Consider the following 23,733-nt stretch of genomic DNA (forward strand, 5'->3'; position numbering starts at 1 on the left):
GGCTGCTCATGCCAAAAGCCCCAAAGCCACCCTTAATTCCTCTCTTTCCCTCATATCCCACATCTAATCCATTATCAGTCCTGTCACTTCCACTTTCAACAACATTTCCCCAAACTTGAACATTTTTTTACAACCCCTCCAACACAGCTTCGTATGACCCATTCTGGATTTTTAACCTCCAAAGTGATGAGACAATACATTTGCGCTGTTTTAAGCCACTGTTCCTGGTAATTTTTTACAGCAGCAATAGAAACGAACACACCTCACATAAAAACCAAAGCCTTTACCTTGGCTTAGAAGATCCTATAAGATCTGGCCTTTTGGTTTCTTCTTTTAAAAATAAACTTATTTTATTTATTTATTTTTTTTGCTGTATGCGGGCCTCTCACTGTTGTGGCCTCGCCCGCTGCGGAGCACAGGCTCCGGACGCGCAGGCTCAACGGCCATGGCTCACGGGCCCAGCTGCTCCGCGGCACGTGGGATCCTCCCGGACCGGGGCACGAACCCGCGTCCCCTGCATCGGCAGGCGGACTCCCAACAACTGCGCCACCAGGGAAGCCCCAACTTGTTTATTTTTATTTATTTATTTTTGGGTCTTTGTTGCTGAGCACAGGCTTCCTCTAGTTGCGGCGAGCGGGGGCTACTCTTCATTGTGGTGCATGGGCTTCTCACTGCGGTGGCATCTCTTGTTGCAGATGACTTCTCTTGTTGCAGAGCATGGGCTCTAGGCACATGGGCTTCAGTAGTTGTGGCACGTGGGCTCAGTACTTGTGACTTGCGGGCTCTAGAGCGCAAGCTCAGTAGTTGTGGCGCACAGGCTTAGTTGCTCGGCGGCGTGTGGGATCTTCCTGGATCAGGGCTCGAACCCGTGTCCCCTGCATTGGCAGGCGGATTCTTAACCACTGCGCCACCAGGGAAGTCCCAAGATCCGCCCTTTGGTGACCTCTCTGACCTTATCTCTCAACCCTTTTCCCTCATTCACTGTGCTTTAGCCCCTTCTAGTTGTCTTCGGTCCCTCCAACAGGTAAGTCTCATTCGTTCCCACTTGGAGAGGGGGTGCTCTGCACTCATGATGTTCTCCTCCTAGATCTTCCATTGGTTCTGTCTCTCACTGTGTTCAGGTTTCTATTCAAATCTCCTCTGCTCTCTCTGATGAGACAAATATTAATAAATAGCTCCCAATCCCCACCCCTGCTGCTTATTCTGCTTTATTTTTCCTCATTGCAATGACTACTACCTGAATTTATATTACACATTTTTATATGGTCTGTTTTACCCGCTGGAAAGTTAGCTCCATGGGCTTGTGTATAGTTACACTATCCCTAGTGCCTGGAATAATGCTCAAGAAATTCATTCACTCAGTAAATGTTTATTGAGGACCTCCTATTGCTAAGTACTATTCTAAGTTCCACAGGTATAGCAGAGGGAAGGAAAACAAAAGACGAAGAGCTTTACCCTCATGGAGCTTGTATTCTAACAGGGGGAGACTAACTATAAACAAAATAAATTAACATGTAGATGACAGATCCTATGATAAGTGAGAGGGAGAAAAATAATGCAGGGGAACTGGGGCTGGGGCACTGAGATTTTACAGAGGGTGGTCAGGAAAGGCCTAACAGAGAACATGAGGTGTGTGTAAAGACTTGAAGGCAGTGAGGAAGTGAAGCCTGGAGATGTCTGAAGGGAAAGCATTCCAAGCAGAGGAACAGCAGGAACACAGGTCCTGCAGCAGGTGCCCTGCCGGTCAGAGGCCTTGCGAGGAGGCTGCAACGGGTAGAACAGGGCAAGCAAGGGGGAGAGCAGTAAGAGATAAGGTTGGAGAGGTATCGGGGACTTGATCATGCGGGGCCTGGCAGGCTACCCTTCAGATTTTACTGAATGAGGTGAAAGGCTTTTGCAGGGTTTTGAGCAGAGATGACCTAACGTGGTTTAGCTTTAGAAGGATCACTTGGGCCTGTGTACTGAGGACACTGTCCAGAGAAAGGGTGAGAGGAGGAGACCAGTTAGGAGGCTACAACAACAATCCAGGCGAGATGCTGGTGGCATTTGTACTCACACATAAATGCTCCAAATGATGTACAGAATCCTCCGAGTAGCCCTCCCTGACAACACACCGCCCCCACCAACAACTGCACTAGAAACCCCCACTTCATCCTTCCGTATCTCCCCGTAATGGTATTATTCCGTATCACACCTCTGATCAATGACCCTGACCCTGCACGGTAACTGTCTCTATCCTAGAGACACGCCGGACTGTCAGCTCTGTGATCCCAGGTATTCCAGGTAAATCATTTAGTGTCTGCCACTGCCTGATCCACAGCAGGTGCTCAACCAAGGGTTTTCTTATGCTTGAACTCCACCTCAAAGCCCAAAGAATTCCTGGCTTTATCTAAATTCTATAACTAGAAAGTCATAATATTATGTTAGCCAGCCTCTCTTCAGAAACTCTCACCAAAAGCATTTTACATGTCTGTGCACATATGTATTCCCAGCAACTGTGCACCTAGAGAGCCCACGTCTGTTTCTGTTTTTGATCTCTTTGAGATATATGTCACGCCTAATCCCAAATAGGTTTTTAGGCAGCTCACAGTGTGAAAGTTTGCAGGAAACGTGAAGAAATTCTCCACACCTTACCTTCTGAGTGCTTCTTCTTGGTGTGGTAGGCCAGGGCAGAGGCCTGGGTGAAGGTCATGAGGCAGTGCTTGCACATGAACGGACGGTCCCCAGTGTGAAGGCGAAGGTGGTTCTTCAGGGTAGAATTGGCCGCAAACTTTGCCCCACACTCTTCACAGGAGAACGGCTTCTCGTCAAAATGCTCCGTCAGTTTGTGGTACTGCATGCCTAGGGAAGCCATGCCAGGGACCAGAGATGCTAGTGATCAATGTTATGAATTCAGCAGGAGGATACACCCGAGCACTGTCTCAGGCCAGGCCTCGAGAGAAAGCACAGCGTGAGCCACAGGACGCCAGGCCATGCTGCTCATCAGCCCACCACCCAGCGCTCCAAGCCACCTTGGTCCCTTCCTGGCTGGGTCAGGCATCAAGTGTTCCGGGTTTATCTTGTCTATCTCCTCTCTCTCTCTTAAATAGGACCCAGTCACCCAGAAAGAGTGAAACAAAACTCACTTTTCTGTTTCATTAGGTTTGGGGCAACGGAAAACAATTCAAATTCTACATCCCCTGGTTTCTAGGACTCTTGTTTACTATCAAGAAACAAGTGATACATGGAAACCTAAAAGTCAGGTGTGAAATAGCTATTATTATTAATAGTTATTATTATTATTATTATGAATAATAATAGCCACAATTTACTGAGTACTAACTCTATTGAAGGCACTGTACTAGGTGTTCAGCTATATTATCTTAAATCTTCATAGCAATTCAAAAAAGTAGATGGTATCAGGGTGCCTATTTAACAGGGGGAAATTAAAATTCAGGGAGCTGATTCCAAAGCTCATGCTCTTCTCAAAACATTACCCTGCCTCTGCTCTATTTTCTAAGCCTTTCCTCTGCTCTGTTTTCTAAGCCTTTCCACAGCCCTTATTGCATACTGGAGGCAAGGCCTGGAATCCAAACTACAATATCTGAATTATCATCCTCTATTACTTCGCCTTCTTGAATGTACCTGAGGCATGAGCAAATTCTCTTCCACAGAGGTCACAGGTCACTGGAAGCCTCTTCTTCTTCTTCTTGGGGACGTCAGGCTCTCCACCTGTACCATGGGCCTCCAGCTGATGTTTCTCCAGCTCTTTCTTAGAGTCCTTGGTCTCGTTACACTCCTTACACTGCACCTGTTTGCTCTTGGCCACCCGACAGCGCTTCATGTGCACCTTGAGGCGGCAGTAGAAGTGGAAGCTCTTGTCGCAGGCCTTACAGACGAAGCTCTTCTTGGCAGAGTCTGGGGAGGCAGAAGTATCTTTCTCTTGTTGTTCTGGCAAGGAACCAGTCTCTCCTTGACCGTTCTGTTTCCCAGGCTGGCAGTTTTCTTCAGCTGGCTCAGCTGCCTTTCCATCCGCTTTGTCCTTGGCTTCAAGGTGAAATTTATTACTCACCATCCACCTTTCCTTCTCTCCCTTTTCCTGAGTAAGGAAACCTGCACAGGAGAGAGATCTGATGGCTCTGGGAATTTCCTATGTTTCTACTTTGCTTTCTAACTTTCCTTCTTCGGGGAGAATGGAGACTACTTGGGACTGTCATCTTTACTCTCTGATAAACACAGATAGCATCATTGTACATCTATGTCTGTGACTTTTCTAAGCATTTGAGAGCGTATAAAATAAAGCAGCGATGGGTGAACTCTTAAATGAACTGCCGCCTCTTCTCTCCAATAAGGAAACAACCTGGGGGCCTAAGAGGACCCCACCCACCCTGTTTCTTACCGGCATACGCCAACTCCTGCATGACAGGCTGCAGGCCTGGGAAAGATCTGTGGATGCTGCACAGGAGCTGACATATTTCAATGGCCGAGATGGATTTTTCCATGGCTCTGCTCAGCAATGCTCTCAGGGAAGCTTCAGGGCTGGCTGTCTCAGAGGAAATGCTCAGAATCTAAATGAATACCGTGAGACAAAGGTTTGCGGTTAATATCAGCAGATTTTCTCCATGGTTTTCAACGTAGAAAACAAAGCTAATTTCAGGGAGGCATTGCTCCATCTGTAACAAGTATACATTTCGTGCCATAAATATAGCGGAGAGCCCTCTTTCTCCAAGAGCAGGGAAATTAACAAAATTTTAACAAGGAGGCACATGTGAGACAAATGTGCAAATATAAAGGTGCAAGCAAGGAAGCACTGAGGATTTTCTGTGAGAAGTATCTTCTCAGAAACCAGGAGTCTCCCAAAGGACTTTTCTAGAGCTTAGTATTATATGCTTGGAAAGCTATAGGACTTGGTTGTTGGCATTTCTGTCTTGATGATCAAGATAATTTTTCATAATATATAACTGTTTCAATGTTGGGAAGTAATTCTGCATGATCACTGGCTTCACATTTTTAGATACTTAGATGTACCCTTTTAAACATCATTTTCTTTCATAAAGAAACTCGGGTTTTTAAAGAAGGTTCAAATAGGGGCTTTAAAGAGGCCAAGAATATTATTTCAATGCCATCCTCTCAGAATTTTAGAGCTATCAGCAGAAAAGAGTCAGTACACTGAGAAAATAAAGCTAAACCATCCACAGATGGCCAAATGGAATTTTCATTTTGGAAGATATTTTATTTCTGCTCTTTTCAAGTCTATCTAAATAAACCTGATGTCCCTGGAGGCAGGCTTGAGACTAATTAGCGAGGCTAAAACGGATCAACGGCAGAAGCCCCATCTCTGAAGTGCGAGGCACGCTGGAGAGAGTCTAGCAGACGAATCTCTCCTCTGAAGCCCCACAGAAATGTGTGCCATCTTCTGCCCATCTGAGAGTCAGACCAAGGTGGGGCTGTCACCTGTGTGGACAGAGTTAGGACAGCCTTTCTACACACCACCCATGCCTACTTGGATCAAAAAGCATGACAGGTGAATCTGTAGTTTAATTTTATGTTCCTTTATAATTCTTTCCCACTCAAGATGCACATGATCCCGGGATGAACATCCGTGAATTCCCCCTGCAATCCCCACCTGGTTTTTCTGGGATGCTGGCCACACTGTGAGAAGCCTTACAGAAAATGAGTTGGCACTATTTGTTATCCCATATGGGCAAAAGCTTTGTTCTTTCTATGTTTATTTTGGCTCTTTCTAGAAGCCAGAATAGAGCATGTAATAAGACCAATTTTACTTTTCTTCCTCTGAAAAAAGTTGCTTCTTAGAACATGTGAGAGACGAGTATCATGGTTCCCTTTGAGTTTTCCTAGATTTAAACAAATGGAATAAATCTGGGTTTGAGTCACTTGAACCTGAGTTCCAGTCCTGGCTGCTTCGCTGACTAGCTGGTACATCCTAGATACATCACTGACCCCTCAGAGCACAAGCTCCCTTATCTGTAAAATGTGGGTGGTATCACCTGTCACCCAGAGTTGGGAGGATTATAAGAGCAAAAGCATGACAAGTGCTGCTTAGCCTGGGCCTGCCCGCAGCAGGTGCTCCAAGGAGCTGGTTCCTCCCTTAGGAGTGAAGACAGTCCCGGGCATCAACGCTGTAAAACTCCCCCAAACACTGTGTTGTTATCCCCACCACACCTCTTTCACAGTCTCTGCCAGGCGCTCTTCCTCTGAGGCCAAGCACTTGAGTTCAGCCCTTTGCTGGATGGCCTCTAGGATCAACCTGTGATGCCTCAGGATGGTTTCGAAGGCAGCACTTTCTGGGGTCATCACTGAACAAAGAGGGATTGAAAACTCATTAGTAAAACTATGAGCACCATTTTTCCCTTTCATCTTTTCTCAACTCAGTTCTTCATAATGAGAATATACTTCATCTATCTCCCACCTGGAGTTGGGAGTGAAGAAGATGGCAAACATCACTGTAATCAGAGTATAATTAATATAAGCTTAGAAGAATTGCTGCACATTTTACTTTGAGAGGTTTACAAACTCCCATGTCCTTGAACAAAATTGCCAGTCCTTACTTCTACTGGTCAGGATGTGGAAGACTACCGTAAGAGAGCTGTTTTCTGCAAAGACTGACAATAATCTCTGGTGGGGGCAAAGCCAGCACACAGGCCAGGCAACCTACCTGCCCGGAAGAAAGCGTCTGCGCCAGGCTCCCTTCGTATCTCCTCCGTGAGCAGGTTCAATGGGCAGGCCTTTGTCTCCTGAGCCACCAGCAGCAGTTGCCAAATGGCTGCTGCAGAGAGAGTCTGCTCTTCTAGAACTGCTGACATCAAAGAACTGAAACCACCTGAACCAGAGTCACGTTTCACAAGCTTCTCCATGACCTTCAAGATGCGGCACAAACATACACATAAGGGACTTTCTAGCCACTGGCCCAGCTGCAGAGCTGCAAGTCTGAGCACTGGGTCGTAGTGAACGTATTTCTGGGGAGGAGTTTTTCAACAGCCTTCACTTCTTTCAACCTGAGAGATGTTTATACACGAGAAGGTTCTTCATTCCTCCTTTTGAATGCTTTTCCTTATCACTGCAGAAGTTACAACTATCCTTCTTGTCACTCTGCCTTAGAAACTGAATCACCTACTATCTCCTTCTCTGCTGACCCCTTAGCATTTCTCAACATGGCTGTGTGTGTGCATGTTTATATAAAATAGAAATACATTAAAAAATATATATGTTAATCTTTTTTCTTCTCTCTCAATTTTGCCCACCCTTCCTCCCTCTCTCTCTTACCTCTCTTTCTCCAGGGGCTAAATTCTTCACATGTGGGATCATTTTTTGTAACATCTGGTCGTCTGTGAAAATCTCTGAGAGGTTTTCGTTATACCGCCTCAATAGTTCAATCCCATAATCATCAGGGCTTGCTTGGACTGTAAGGATATTAGCAAAACAACAACAAAACCTCCTTAAGGCCTTTTCTACACGACCTGAGGGGAGTTACAAATGCGGACAGAAGAACAGATCAGCACAGGAGCTCTGTCTCCTCTGGAGCACAAGTGCAGCTCGTGGCTTGGGGCCTCACACGTGTGCTCACGTCTCCTCTGGTCTACACTTAATCACTCAGTGTTGCAGGGTCACAAAACCACCAACACTTTGAAAGTTAGCGCCCAGTGGTAGAAACTAGTGATTGCTCAACCAGGGGGTAATTAGAAGGCTGCACTTGTAAGAGGTGCAGATGTAGAGATTCAAGGGATGTTATCCACCAGGCCTGAGGTAAAGGATCCATGCGGCGATCCAAAGTACAGGCAGGCAGGCACGAGTCAGGACAGCGGTAGCAAAGCTGACCCATTGTTCTTCTGTTTATATGCCCTCTGAGCCAATCTGTTAGTTACTTTCTTTTAAGAGGTTATATTTATTTGAAAGTAAAGAAAAATCAAAACTATCAGGCATTCCCCTTAGCTTTGCAGATATTTAAAAATTTATTTTCCTCTCTGGCCCAGTAACCCCACTTCTGGGAATCTAGCCTTAAGAAATGATCTGAAGGTAAAAAAAAAAAATCTGTGTACAAAGGTATTTGCCACTGAGAAGCTTGTGATGATAACAACTAATATTTACTGAGTGTGTATTATGTGCTGAGCACTGTGCTCCATCTTTACATATATTATCTCACAGTAGCCACAAAAATGAAGGTGGAAGTTACCATTCTTACCAACATCTCACAGAGGAGACAATGAGGTTCAGAAGGGTTAAGTCACTTACTCAGGGTCACAGAGCTACCAAAGAAGTCAGGATGCAAATCCCAGTAATCTTGATAGTCTTAACCATTATGCTACATGTGCCCCTAGACAAGGGCATGAGTAAGACAACGTAAGTATACTTATGATAGAAACTACATAGCCCTAAAAAAATAGAATTCTAGGGAGTGTTCTGAAATGTGGAGGAGAATGTTTGTTATATTGATAAGTGGGGGAAATGGTAAAATATGGTAGAGTATCTCAACATTGTAAAAATAACGTGATAGATAAAATATGTCAATGTGTTAATACTGAAATTATCAGGTGGTGGGATTTGAGGTTTTCTTCTTTATTTTTTAAACTGTTCAAGTTTGTATAAGTACATATTATTCTTACAAGCTAGTTAGAAAGTTCTCTCATTTCCCAAATAGGCTTCTTCTGAAAACCACTTCATTCTCAAACGTCCTGGGATGGGGGATGATTGGCTAGAGTTGGGTTGTTTTTCTAAGGGATAGTCCCAAACTGGCTGGACACGAGAGGTGGTTAATTCTGGGCACTGCTGGGACCGAACAGCACTCCAGTGGGAGTGGGGACGTCAGGACCTGAGTTCCTGCTGCTCACACGTGTGAGCGCTGTGCGTCCATCTGCTCCACAGGCGTTCACAGGTGGCACGTGACAGCCCCGGGAAAGCCACACTTTTAGACCCTGAACCACGGGAACATCACGGGGGAGCTTAATGGAGAAGAAATTCTTAGATTTCCGATCCTAACTCCAGAGATATCGAGAATCACTGATTTGTGACAGCTAGTTTCTCTTTCACAATGGCCTTTCTTAACATTGTCTTATCTCCCCAGCAAGGAGCCAAAAGGGTGTTTTAAGCTATAATTTTCTGTAGGAGTGGTTCCAGTCCAGAGAGTCAATAATTAACTAATACCTGTGGTGCTCGGCAAAGCAGCTAATTTCTGCAAATTCTCCAGCAGAAGGCCCAAGTTTGGGAACGTCATCTTCATAGCCTGAAGGAGTTTTACCAAACTCTCAGCACTCAGGGTCTTCTCTTCAGCCATTCTGTGCAACAAATTTTCTATTGCCTCCTTGGGTGTTCCACCCTCACAGCAATTCAGAATCACCTGCAGTGGCAAGCAATCAACCCGACACCAGTTACTGGAAATTCTAAATGCATTTGACACACCACTGGAAAGACCAGCAAGACAGCATTACAAGCCGCCCCGACTCCAGGTCCTCTTCTGCTTGTCTCTAGCGCTAGTTTTGTCATAGTCTGTTCCTTATTCTGTTTCAATAAAAATCCAAAACATTCTCCAAACAAACAGCTCCATGAAAATCTTTCTTTCTCAATTGCGGGTCTGTGCATATTCTTTGCCTCTGACAGTTTGCATTTTGTGAAAATATTCTAACGCTAGGCCTATATGATAGAGCAAGCAGCTTACATCTAAGTTTTAGACTGAGTTTGTTCAGACACTAAGATTGCAACACTGACTGGCAACTAATAAATACAGTTACAGTGTTTTTCATCTCTGTTCAGTAAAGTACATGACAGTGGCAGAGGCTGCAAGTTCAGAGCAATTCTATTACTTTACTTCCTTTTACTTTATTTGCATTGCAATTTGAATACCCAGATACTTCATACATTTGTCTGTGGCCTCCAAAATAACAGATTTAAAGTGCACTTCAGGATCATTTTTCTAGCGGATTCCTCATTATCTAGCCCTCTCCTTCCCAGTGGCCACATGCACCAGCTCCAGTCATCATCCCACAGTTCTACCTGCTTGTTCTTCCCTGGTATGCTAGAGGGTTTTCTGAGTCAAGAGGGCACAGGCCTCCAGCAAAAGGCTGAAAAATCAAACACCTGACAGTTATTTTAAAGATATTTTCCAATTACAATAGAACTAGCCTTAATGGACTGCAACTAAATATGTATAACTCGGCTCTTGTGGATAATGCAGGGGATTATTTCAATACATGTAATCTACAGGTTCACAGTAACTGAATTTTGAACTTTCCTTTGGGAAAATGCCAGCTCTCCGGAGAAAGAGTCAAGCAGATGGTTACGGTAGCATGCCAGAGGACGCTATTATCAAATTACTTCTGTTTTAAAATAATACATTTAGCTATAAAACCAAATTGGTTTTATATACGTAAAAGAAATACCTATATTACATATATGAAAGGCATGTGTATATTATAAATTAAGTTGTCACATACCTTGTCCATACAGAATATAGTCTTTCTCTTTGTTTAAGGTCTGATATATATTAGATTTCTATTAAATGAGCCATAATTTAAAACTTAAGGGCTTGTATCTAAAAACCGTACTGATTTCTGTGCTATCTCTTAGCTCATAAACAATAACCTGATACAAAACGAGGCAGCCAGATACTGTAAAGAGTCGGTATGAACTTTAAAGCCAGACAGGCCTAGTTTGAAACCCAGTTCTAAAATGTATGGCCTGTGTGACCTTGGGCAAGTTATTGAAGTCTTTAAACCTTATTCTTCTCATCTGCAAAAGAAGATAACAATACCAGCTCTTGCACTGTCAGTATGACAGTTCTCTAAAATGAAGTTGCCATTTGTAGAGCCGACATAACTCCTAGGACATATGTGACTGTTAATAAATGATAGTGGTTATTGATATCATTAGGAAGCAGGATGCACAGTGGTTAAGAGATGGGCTTTGTTTACAAGTCTGGGTTCCAGTGCTGGCCCCAAGCAGCTGCGCCTTCGGGTATACTGCTTACCATTCTTAGCTTCTGTTTCTTCATCTTTAAAGTTAGGGTATTAACCATAACTTCATAAAGTTGCTGCGAGGGTAGGATTTAGTAATGCTTTAAAGGTCCTCAGCACGCTACTTGGCACACAGTAAACAATAAATAAATGGCAGCTATAGCAATTACTATTTTTGTATCTGTTTCCAATCCTGAAGTGAAAAAATGCCTATTTATCCCCAGAACCCAAGGTATGTTTACAGAAGGGCCATGGTACCTATGATTAGCATCATTCCATAAGAGAGAAAAAGTTCCAAAAGGCCTGAGAGCATGTTCCACATGGTGTAAAAACACTGTGCCTATGCGATCAACATTCACCTCTACACTCCTACTTTATTATTTTGCTTCAATTTTCATGAGAAAGAGTAGCCTAATGAAGCTCTGGTGGAACCCCAATCCTAAGAAGTGGTTTTGTGATTTACAACTAATTTAAGTTTTTCTGCTTCAGCCCTTTTTGTCAAGTAAACTGAAAGTGACAGAAGAAAATGACAGCATGGTCTGCCTGGCTGCAGGGAATGGGGCTGAGTTTGGGCTCTACCTATAAATGCTATTTTATCAAGATAATGAAACAGTTCAAAGGACACATTCAATCTAGCTAATAAGGAAAAAGTTTGAATGAGTAATTGAATGAAATCACTAAACAAGGAATGAGATATTTCTAGAGCTATAAGCAACTTACTTAAGCTGAGGGCCTGAAATTAAGCTTAATCTGAAGTCTAAGGAGAAAACAGGGGTTTAATCTTACTCTGTTCGTATATTATCTTTCTCAAGAAGTGCAAAGGAGTTAAACTTTTAAAAACATAATTTGCAAAATATAATTTTGAGATTAAAGGTTTTCCCATTTTATATGAAAAAAAGAGCAATATAAGATCGAGAAGAAGAAAATCTAGGATCCAGTCCTCACTATCAATCCAGTACTCAGCCATCACACCAGTGGTTTCTAAACATTTTCTCTCCTGAACGTTTAAGCCGCTTCCCACAGTTTGATACCACAAAAGTTCTCTGTCCCTGTTCCTTCCTTCCAGATATAAAAATATTTTTAGCACAAAGTTGAAATCAATAACACCAACAAATACAGTTATCTACTTGACCTGAGAAGTCATGCCAGCAGTTTTATGAGGATTTTAGCAGCTGGCTGGTGGGAGTGTAAATTGGTACAACCTTCCTGAAGGGCAATTTGGCAATATATATCAAACATTTGAAAAATTTTACTTTCTATTCCAAAATCTCACTTCTTAGAAATTATCCTGAGAAAATAATCTGAGAAGTATGCAACGATTTGTGTGTAAAATGTTCCCCTGTAACATTATTTATAATAGCAAAACACTAAGTAGCAATAACTAAGAAACAAATGCCCCAAAATAATTAATGAATTATGGTATATCCATTAGACAATACAATGCAGCTACCAAAATCCGTATGTAGGTATGGAAATATATTCACAATATATTCAATTAAAAAATAAAGTTACAAAGCTATATGATAATCCCATCCCAGGATGATTCAAACGAGAAAAAGTGGGAGCACATGTTCCAAAATGTTAGTAGTGATCATTTCTGGGTGGTGAGATGGTGGAAGATTTGGACTTTTTTCTTTCTGCTTGTTTTCCCAATTTTCTAAAGATGAACAGTGTATCATTTCTGTAAAAAGTGTCATAACAATTAGAAATGTGCCTAAACACTTTAACTCTTGGGGCAAATGTTTTATATCAAAATCCCATGGAGTCAGAGCAGGAATAGCCATCCATCCATGCATCTAAAGATGTAATGTCTGACTACAGTATGCAAGGCACTCAGCAAGCTGGTGCAGGGGATACACGGAGGTATGAAGCATGAACCTGAGCTTCAAGGTGCTTACTATGTAGTATGTGAAGAAATACTGCAAGGTAAAAAGTGCTCTGTGTCACAAAAGAGGTTTAAAACAAAGTGCTGCAGAAAGGAGGAAGAGATACTCGACGGTTACCCTTTTCTCAGAGCCAGTCAGGAATTCCTCCTCGCCTGTTTCCAGGAACTCCAAAATAGGTCTCAGCTGTGTTACACACCGGATCAGGTCCTCTTTGTGTTCCAGTAACAGAACAGACAAGGTCTTTCCCTCCTCTGTGCTCCCTGGGGGAGAAAGAGCTAGAGACGAATGAGAGAAGCTCGTCAGTTTGAAGAAAATGACAGCATGGTTTGTCAAGAGAGATCTAACAGAATAGTAAAGTGATTCTCAGCCAATTCTGAGCACCCAAATGCAGAATCTCTTTTTGGAGAGGAAAATACTTTATTATTCTGTTTAAACTCTATGAAAGGAAAAATGTTTCATGTATCTGTTGAAACACAAAGCTGTAGAGCCAGCCAGAGGTTAACCTCTGGTTGGCAAGGCCACTGCTTTGTGTCTAACCCAAATGAGAGAAACTTCAGCCTTTAAGTGCTGTCAGCAAACCAGTTCACGGTGGGCACCCAAAACACTGATTTGGATGTGTGGCTTTCTGCAGGGCAGGAGAACACTGATGGTGTTCTCCAACTAAAAGGTGTCAGATTAGTTAACTAGGGGGTAGAAATGAAGACTCAAAATCAGTTTGTATATATTAACATGCAGTCTCTGGCACTACAGGTGGAATTTATGTGAAAATCACTTTAACAATAACTAAGCCATTGAAGAAATGTATCACTGGAGCAAGCTTTACAGCATCTTCCCAGAATAAAATTCAGTCACTCAGGTGGATAGGGTTTCTCGTACCTTTTGGCTGCACTGCTTCTACAGCCTCTGGCTGTCTGTCTAACAGTGCTGTCTTTACCGCAGGATTAGAATCTTGGAACAGCCTCAAAAGGGACACGACAGTCTGAACATCCAGGCTTGAACTTCTTACTTTATCCAGGATTCTCTGGAATGCTGACTGTCCTTCTTCACCCACAAGACATCCCATTACGGTCTGTAGAACACAAGTGCCCAGAAAGACAGATTAGCCAGCCAAAAGAACTCCATGCTCCTTGGATTTGGCAAGTGGGCCCTCAACAGTTTGATCCCCACCTACTTGACCTTTCTCTGGCATTTGACGGCACTGTCACCTCTGCAGCACAATTCTCCTCTGACTTCTTGACACCGAAGCAGTTTGGGTAAGAACTCACCTTTCTGACCACTCTTTTTCTGCCTTCCTCACTGGCTCTTCTTCCAAATCCATAAGCAAAAGCAGTACCTAAGACTGATTTCAACTCTTTATTTTTTCTCACTTTATATACTCTCCTTCTGAAAAGCTCTCACACATATAGCTGTAACTATCACCTTTATGAAGACAACCCTGAAAACCAGTGCACTAATCCTGAACTCTGTCTCAATCCAGAGCCACAGTGTCTGTTAGATGTGCCTTATCCTCCAGGGGTCTCAGCACCATATGCCTAAAACCCAACTCCCTTCATGACTTTTCAAAACCTAGAGCATTAAAATATCAACAACTCCAGGGGTAAAATAAAACAACATTAGCATTCCTTTCTTCGGTCTGACAGAGCATCTCTCACACAAATGGGAGGGATGCCAACTGGAAGGCAGAATTAATATTTCTATTTCAGCAATAAGGAAAAATCTGGTAATCGAAACTTAATTTCATGAGTACAGTCTTATGTCTAATCTTCATATTTCTACTTGGCAAAACCACAACTTACCTCTGATGTTTTTTAGTGTCAATACTATAAAAGAAAATAGTTTTCTCATGAGAGTCTTTAGAGAGCAAAAAGGTTTTCTAGGCACACACATGCACACACAGCCACATACACAACACAAAAGCATCTCTTGAATATGTACACTGGCAAAGTTCACCTAGACAGTTATTATATATTCTGACAGTAATTATATGTTTAAAATTGTTGTTTAGAGGGACTTTATCTTCTTCTCTCCTCCCAAATAAACAGAATTATAAATGAGTTAGACTTTGTGTTTCTTGAGTTTGTTCTAGCTTGTTTCCTGATCAGAGAGCTAAGTTAAACTTAAAAAAAAGGTTCCTATGAATTTTGGTCATCTCCAAAAGTAGACGTAGATAAAACACAATTTAATAATCCTTATTAAGTTTTTACTGGAATAAGTAACTTCCATGAACATAAGATAAACTCATTTTGTCTCTATTTTAAAAATAATAAACAAATGAGATAAAAATGTAAGTTGAATGCTTAATTCTCTTTGGTCACATTTATTCATCCTTTCTTGCTTTTATTAGTTGGCCTAAAATCTCTTTAGAATGCCTCTTCCCTGACAGCAGTAGGGACCTGAGGTAGGCAGCCTCAGGTTCCCAGTATGCCTCCAGGTTTTCATGCCCTTGAGCTGAACCTAATGACTTGCTTCTAAGGAAAAGAATATGGTAAAAGTAATGGGACACCATTTGTGAGGCTAGGTTACTGTGACTTCCATCTTGCCCATGTGTGGACTCCCTCAGTGTCTTTCCTCTATGGGATGCAAGGTGCCATGTTGAGAGGTACCCTATAGAGAGGCCCATGTGGCAAGGAACTCACATCCCGGGTCAACAGTCAGTGAGTGAGCTTAGAAAGAGACACTCACCAGCTGAGCCTCGACATGTCTGCAGCGCAGGCTGACACCCTGAGTACAGCCCTGTGAGGGACCCTGAGCCAGGGACTCAGGTAAGCTATGCCTGGATTTCTGACCCACAGAAACTGTGAGGTCATAAACATTTGTTCTTTTAAGCTGCTAAATTTTAAGACTAATTTGTTCAACACAGGAATAGGTATCTTATAAAGACCCACTATTGCTAACGCCCTTAGTTTTAAACCTGTTTTTTCCTCTTTATTTTCCATTTCTATCCTCCCTCCCTCCCTCTTGTGCACTTAACTGATACAGCATACAGCTATCTCATTCTATCCTAGGCCAGTTTTCTTCCCCCCGAAGCTCTCCGAATACCCCAGATCCACCTTTCTCAGTATCCAATTTGTCTGGCATAATCGTTTGAGCCAGTGGGGAAGAGAAGCTTCCATCAATGGTGGCATCTGATGCGCTTCTCATTATCCTCTCTGCTGTTCCCTCCCCTGCAGAACTGCTCAGCAGTGAAATTAAAACATTTGTTAACTTCATTGCTCAGCAGTGACACCAGGGTGACCATCTGGGAAGAGAAGCAGGGGTAGGTTGATGAAAGGGCCAGGAGGGAGCAGACAGATGCCTGGAAAGCCCTGCTCTCTGCTCTTTCTTCCAGTACCTACTGGGGACCTGTACCAGAGCCAGTGCTGTAGCTTACTCCACCAGCCCCCTAAGCTGCCTGGGGCTCCACAGTGGAGTGAGCCCTTTTCTGAAATAGGGGATCTGACTAAACAGAAGGGTGTCACATATTGCAACAGGCTGGAATTCACTGATTGCTATCACGTAACAGAACTCTAAGAAATGGACAAAAACAGAGTTTTATTCTTTAACCAGACATTTGGAACTCCTTTGATTCTTAGAGTTAAAGGTACTTCAATAAATTTGTATCAATTCATGGTCACAGAAGTACTCAAAGTACTTTTATCTATGAGTGAAATATAGGTCAATATGTTTAAAGATGGGACAGTTTTCTTTCCCTCTGTTATATGTGAAAAAACCATTTAATCTTTCCCTTACACTCAGATCTTTTAATTGAATTTACTTATTTTCCCAACCATATGCCTACTGCCGCCTTTGGATTTGTCTTTGTTACACTATATTCTTGTTTGCTCATGCCTTCCTGAATGCTGAGGGCCAGGCAATGGTAATAATGAGACAGACCACAATAGCTCAATACCATCCCAGATACCGTGCATACTTGCCATCTACTTTACTCCTTACATCAGATCCTGGAGGCATTACTACGACTACTTAAAGGAGAGTCAGAGAGCTGAAGTAACTTGCCCAAGTTTGCATGGCTAGTGAGCAGAATACCCGGATGAAACACTGAACTCATTCCAATGACCTGGCACGCCTTTCACCCAGTTCCATCTCCCAAACTTTGAGTGTAACCAAATCCATTTCACTGGATTTTATTGGACTTACTAGAATCAACATCACTTGAACACTGGGTAGCATTTAGACAATCTGTACCATTCCTCCTGGTCTCACTGATTAGTGAAGAGACTGGTATAAAATAGGTACTTAATAAATGTTTGTTTAACAATGAAATTCCCTTCCCATAAGACCACTAGCCCTTCTAGCTATAGCTGCAAATCTTAGTTTAATAATTAGCAGAGAGGAGATCTGAAAAAAACAACTTAAGTTCATCTCTCATAGACCTGTAAAGTGAACCCTATCCACTCACTTCTCAAGAAGGTTACCTTATACTGTGTCAGTAAACACAGTCCACAAAACACAGACCTACAGATCTTGACAAACCTCTGAAGTAGTAACACAGATGAAAAACATCAGATTCACGTAAGAGCCTTCACTGTTGTCTGCCTTTGAAACAAAGTTGAAGGAAAAAAGGATGCTACCAGGTCTTCAGCTTTGGGAGTCTTTCTAGAACTTTAGGTGAAAAGTGGATCAAACAGCAAGGAAATCAATAGTAGAAAAAGTTATCTCCTTACTCTAGTCAAACACTCACCTTGCTATCTACACAATTAATTAAAAGCAGGGACACGGCTAGGAATAAAGCAAGTAGACAATGAAAAGTTCTAGCATAAAAGGTGAAAAAAAGTATAAGTTTGCCTTTAAATACAGGTTTTTACTCAGCTCAGCCAGAGAAGCCTCTTAGGTCGGTATCAGCTTTTTCTAATGGAAGAGATACTACACTGAGATAAAGACAAGGGGAAGCCACTTTCCCATCCCGGCACCCAGGAGACTTCTCCTTAATCAGTTTTGGTTTCACGCAATTCAAGCTGCCCAGGTTCTTCTCCTATTGCTGCAATCACTGCTCAGGGAATGGCTTTGCCACCTTTCATCATTTATCTCAGGAAAGAAAATAATCAGGACACTGGTTCATGATGTCCTCCCTTAACGCAATCCAGGCCAGGTACATACTTCATATCTGTTTTTAAGAAAAGGAACAGGCCAGTCCATCTCAGTCAGAACATGACTCACAAGCCTTAACAGGCCTCAAAATTACACACCTAAGTGTAGATTATAGTTAACGTTGAGCCATCTTTTTAATTTATGATGATGACCCAAATAACAGCCAACAACAACAAAAAACATTCAAAGCTCTCTGGGAGCTAAAGATGTATAAACAGAACAGTGACAAACAAAACCCCCAAACAACCTTTACAACTGTAGCTGAAATGCAGAATGATGTTCCAAGTGAACAGTTCTAATAAATACATTTGACACTGAAGTCTTTTGGGGATTCCTGTAGTTGGGTGACTTCTGTATATACTTCCCCAAAAATTACATACGTGGCAGGATTTCTTTGCTGTCAAGACATTCTATAAGGATAGGGGTCCAGTCTTATTTATGTTTATTTTCCTAGCAACCAGCTCAATGCCTGGCACATACCAGTTTCTCAGTAAATATTTGCTGAATCAAGGAGAAAACAAAGAATAACACTTGGGAAATGGGTATTCAGCAGCTACTCAAAACACTGAGATCTGTCAGCATAGACACTGTGACATCTGCCATCATACATTAAGAATTTTATTAAGCCATTAACTTCTCCAGCAATGCTTCTCAAAATGTAGTCTAGGGCTTCCCTGGTGGCGCAGTGGTTGAGAGTCCACCTGATGATGCAGGGGACACGGGTTCGTGCCCCGGTGTGCCCCGGTCCGGGAAGATCCCACATGCCGCGGAGCGACTGGGCCCGTGAGCCACGGCTGCTGAGCCTGCGCGTCTGGAGCCTATGCTCCGCAACGGGAGAGGCCACAACAGTGAGAGGCCCACATACCACGAGAAAAAAAAAAATGTAGTCTAGAGATACCAAAAAAGCAGTCCATGGGGAACTTGTTACAGATGGAGATTCCCAAGCTCTACCACAACGTAAGAATCAGACTCTGGAAATGCGGTCTGGAGGTGTATATTTTAACAAATCCACCATTTTAACAAGTGCATCATTTTTATATATACTGAACTGCTGTTCTAGAGACTGATGGCTTTGTACGAGACACCACACCTGCAGTTCAGGAAGCTACTTCCAAGGGTAACGGTACCTATTTGAAAGCATGACTTGCAAATTAAGCTTAAACATCAACAGCAAACCGTCTCATGTCAGAGTAAGTGACCACAGCACTAGGATATTATAAGGCATTAAGTGAAAAAGGAGTTTCAAGACTCACTGAGTCTAAAAATGATTTTTTTAATGACTTTTAATTTTTAATAATATTTTTAAAATTTTAATCACTTTATTTTATTCTTTTTTTCTTTTTTTCTTTTTTTTCTCTCTTTTCTTCTGAGCCATGTGGCTGACAGGGCCTTGGTACTCCAGCCGGGTGTCAGGCCTGAGCCTCTTAGGTGGGAGAGCTGAGTTCAGGATATTGGTCCACCAGAGACCTCCCAGCCCCATGTAATAGCAATGGCAAAAGCTCCCCCAGAGATCTCCATCTCAACGCTAAGACTCAGCTCCACTCAATGACCAGCAAGCTACAGTGCTGGAAACCCTATGCCAAACAACTAGCAAGACAGGAACACAACCCCACCCATTAGCAGAGAGGCTGCCTAAAATCATAATACGGTCACAGACACCCCAAAACACACCACCGGACATGGTCCTGCCCACCAGAAAGATCCAGTTTCACCCACCAGAACACAGGCACTAGTCCCCTCCACCAGGAAGCCTACACAACCCACTGAACCAACCTTAGCCACTGGGGGCAGACACCAAAAACAACGGGAACTACGAACCTGCAGCCTGCAAAAAGGAGACCCCAAACAGAGTAAGTTAAGCAAAATGAGAAGACAGAGAAACACGCAGCAGATGAAGGAGCAAGGTAAAAAACCACCAGACCAAACAAATGAAGAGGAAATAGGCAGTCTACCTGAAGAAGAATTCAGAGTAACGATAGTAAAGATGATCCAAAATCTTGGAAATACAATGGAGAAAATAGAAGAAACGTTTAACAAGGACCTAGAAGAACTAAAGAGCATAAAGCAATGATGAACAACACAATAAATGAAATTAAAAATTCTCTAGAAGGGATCAATAGCAGAATAACTGAGGCAGAAGAACAGATAAGTGACATGGAAGATAAAATAGTGGAAATAACTACCACAGAGCAGAATAAAGAAAAAAGAATGAAAAGAATTGAGGACAGTCTCAGAGACCTCTGGGGCAACATTAAATGCACCAACATTCGAATTATAGGGGTCACAGAAGAAGAAGAGAAAAAGAAAGGGACGAGAAAATATTTGACAAGATTATAGTTGAAAACTTCCCATATGGGAAAGGAAATAGTCAATCAAGTCCAGGAAGCACAGAGAGTCCCATACAGGATAAATCCAAGGAGAAACACGCCAAGACACATATTCATCAAACTATTAAAAATTAAATACAAAGAAAAAATATTAAAAGCAGCAAGGGAAAAACAACAAATAGCATACAAGGAAATCCCCATAAGGTTAACAGCTGACCTTTCAGCAGAAACTCTGCAAGCCAGAAGGGAGTGGCAAGACATATTTAAAGTGATGAAAGGGAAAAACTACAACCAAGATTACTCTACCCAGCAAGGATCTCATTCAGATTCGATGGAGAAATTAAAACCTTTGCAGACAAGCAAAAGCTGAGAGAGTTCAGCACCACCAAACCAGCTTTACAACAAATGCTTAAGGAACTTCTCTAGGCAGGAAACACAAGAGAAGGAAAAGACCTACAATAACAAACCCAAAACATTTAAGAAAATGGTAATAGGAACATACATATCAATAATTACCTTAAATGTAAATGGATTCAATGCTCCCACCAAAAGACACAGACTGGCTGAATGGATACAAAAACAAGACCTGTACATACGTTGTCTACAAGAGACGCACTTCAGACCTAGAGACACATACAGACTGAAAGTGAGGGGATGGAAAAGGAGATTCCATGCAAATGGAAACCAAAATAAAGCTGGAGTAGCAATCCTCTTATCAGACAAAATAGACTTTAAAACAAAGACCATTACAAGAGACAAAGGAGGACACACATAATGATCAAGGGATCAATCCAAGATGAAGATACAACAATTGTAAATATTTATGCACCCAACATAGGATCACCTCAATACATAAGGCAAATGCTAACAGCCGTAAAAGGGGAAATCAACAGTAACACAATAATAGTAACACCCCACTTTCACCAATGGACAGATCATCCAAAACGAAAATAAGGAAACACAAGCTTTAAATGACACATTCAACAAGAGGGACTTAATTGATATTTATAGGACATTTCAGCCAAAAACAACAGAATACACTTTCTTCTCAAGTGCTCATGGAACATTCTCCAGGATAGATCATATCTGGGGTCACAAATCAAGCCTTGGTAAAATTAAGAAAATTGAATCGTATCAAGTATCTTTTCCGACCACAACTCTATGAGACTAGATACCAATTACAGGGGAAAATCTGTAAAAAATACAAACACATGGAGGCTAAACAGTACACTGCTAAATAACCAAGAGATCACTGAAGAAATCAAAGAGGAAATCAAAAAGTACCTAGAGACAAATGACAATGAAAACATGATGGCCCAAAACCTATGGGATGCAGCAAAAGGAGTTCTAAGAGGGAATTTATAGCAATACAACCCTACCTCAAGAAACAAGAAACATCTCAAATAAACAACCTAACCTTACACCTAAAGCAATTAGAGAAAGAAGAACAAAAAAACCCCAAAGTTAGCAGAAGGAAAGAAATCATAAAGATCAGATCAGAAATAAATGAAAAAGAAATGAAGGAAATGATAGCAAAGATCAATAAAACTAAAAGCTGGTTCTTTGAGAAGATAAACAAAATTGATAAACCATTAGCCAGACTCATCAAGAAAAAAAGGGAGAAGTCTCAAATCAACAGAATTAGAAATGAAAAAGGAGAAATAACAACTGACACTGCAGAAATACAAAGGATCATGAGAGATTACTACAAGCAACTCTATGCCGATAAAATGGACAACCTGGAAGAAACGGACAAATTCTTAGAAAAGCACAACCTTCCGAGACTGAACCAGGAAGAAACAGAAAATATAAACAGACCAATCACAAGCACTGAAATTGAAACTGTGATTAAAAATCTTCCAACAAACAAAAGCCCAGGACCAGATGGCTTCACAGGTGAATTCTATCAAACATTTAGAGTAGAGCTGACACCTATCCTTCTCAAACTCTTCCAAAATAGAGCAGAGTGAGGAACACTCCCAAACTCATTCTACGAGGGCACCATCACCCTCATACCAAAACCAGACAAAGATGTCACAAAAAAAGAAAATTATAGGCTAATATCACTGATGAACATAGATGCAAAAATCCTCAACAAAATACTAGCAAACAGAATCCAACAGCACATTAAAAGGATCATACACCATGACCAAGCGGGGTTTATCTAAGGAATGCAAGGATTCTTCAATATATGCAAATCAATCAATGTCATAAGCCATATTAATAAACTGAAGGACAAAAATCATACGATCATCTCAAAAGATGCCAAAAAGGCTTTCGACAAAATTCAACACCCATTTATGATAAAAAACCCTCCAGAAAGTAGGCATAGAGGGAAATTACATCAACATAATAAAGGCCATATATGAGAAACCCACAGCCAGCATTGTTCTCAATGATGAAAACCTGAAATCATTTCCACGAAGATCAGGAACAAGACAATGTTATCCATTCTCACCACTATTATTCAACATAGTTTTGGCAGTTTTAGCCACAGCAATCAGAGAAGAAAAAGAAATAAAAGGAATCCAAACTGGAAAAGAAGAAGTAAAGCTTTCACTGTTCGCAGAAGACATGATACTATACATAGAGAATCCTAAAGATGCTACCAGAAAACTACTAGAGCTAATCAATGAATTTGGTAAAGAAGCAGGATACAAAATTAGTGCACAGAAATCTCTTGCATTCCTATACACTAATGATGAAAAATCTGAAAGAGAAATTAAGGAAACACTCCCATTTACCACTGCAACAAAAAGAATAAAATACCTAGGAATAAATCTACCTAAGGAGACAAAAGACCTATAACTATAAGACACTGATGAAAGAAATTAAAGATGATACAAACAGATGGAGAGATATACCATATTCTTGGATTGGAAGAATCAACATTGTGAAAATGATTCTACTATCCAAAGCAATCTACAAATCCAATGCAATCCCTATCAAACTACCAATGGCATTTTTCATAGAACTAGAACAAAAAATTTCACAATTTGTATGGAAACACAAAAGACCTGAAATAGCCATAGCAACCTTGAGAAAGAAAAACGGAGCTGGAAGAATCAGGCTCCCTGACTTCAGACTATACTACAAAGCTACAGTAATCAAGACAGTATGGTACTGGCACAAACACAGAAATACAGATTAATGGAACAAGACAGAAAGCTCAGAGATAAACCCACACACATATGGTCACCTTATCTTTGATAAACGAGGCAAGAACACACAATGGAGAAAAGACAGCCTTTCAATAAGTGGTGCTGGGAAAACTGGACAGCTACATGTAAAAGAATGAAATTAGAACACCCCCTAATACCATACACAAAAATAAACTCAAAATGGATTAAAGACCTAAATGTAAGACCAGACACTATAAAACTCTTAGAGGAAAACATAAGTAGAACACTCTATGACATAAATCACAGCAAGATTCTTTTTGATCCACCTCCTAGAGTAATGGAAATAAAAACAAAAATAAACAAATGG

At 41.6% G+C, this 23,733-nt stretch overlaps 1 protein-coding gene across 3 annotated transcripts in view; it reads right to left on the reverse strand.

Moving 5' to 3' along the window:
• The window catches only part of ZBTB40 (zinc finger and BTB domain containing 40), an 83,171-nt gene that overhangs the window by 16,825 nt on the left and 42,613 nt on the right, over positions 1–23,733 (reverse strand). For all 3 annotated transcript variants that reach the window (XM_081226052.1, XM_081226053.1, XM_081226054.1), the window contains 9 exons: positions 13,706–13,898; positions 12,947–13,104; positions 9,139–9,331; positions 7,264–7,400; positions 6,656–6,857; positions 6,163–6,296; positions 4,379–4,547; positions 3,625–4,092; positions 2,635–2,841 (listed from right to left, as the gene is read on the reverse strand). In XM_081226052.1, coding sequence (XP_081082178.1) covers positions 2,635–2,841; positions 3,625–4,092; positions 4,379–4,547; positions 6,163–6,296; positions 6,656–6,857; positions 7,264–7,400; positions 9,139–9,331; positions 12,947–13,104; positions 13,706–13,898 — 1,861 coding nt within the window. The remainder of the gene's footprint in view (positions 1–2,634; positions 2,842–3,624; positions 4,093–4,378; positions 4,548–6,162; positions 6,297–6,655; positions 6,858–7,263; positions 7,401–9,138; positions 9,332–12,946; positions 13,105–13,705; positions 13,899–23,733) is intronic.

Source organism: Mesoplodon bidens (assembly GCF_964165515.1).
Source record: "Mesoplodon bidens genome assembly, chromosome: 2".
Classification (NCBI taxonomy): Eukaryota; Metazoa; Chordata; class Mammalia; order Artiodactyla; family Ziphiidae; genus Mesoplodon; species Mesoplodon bidens.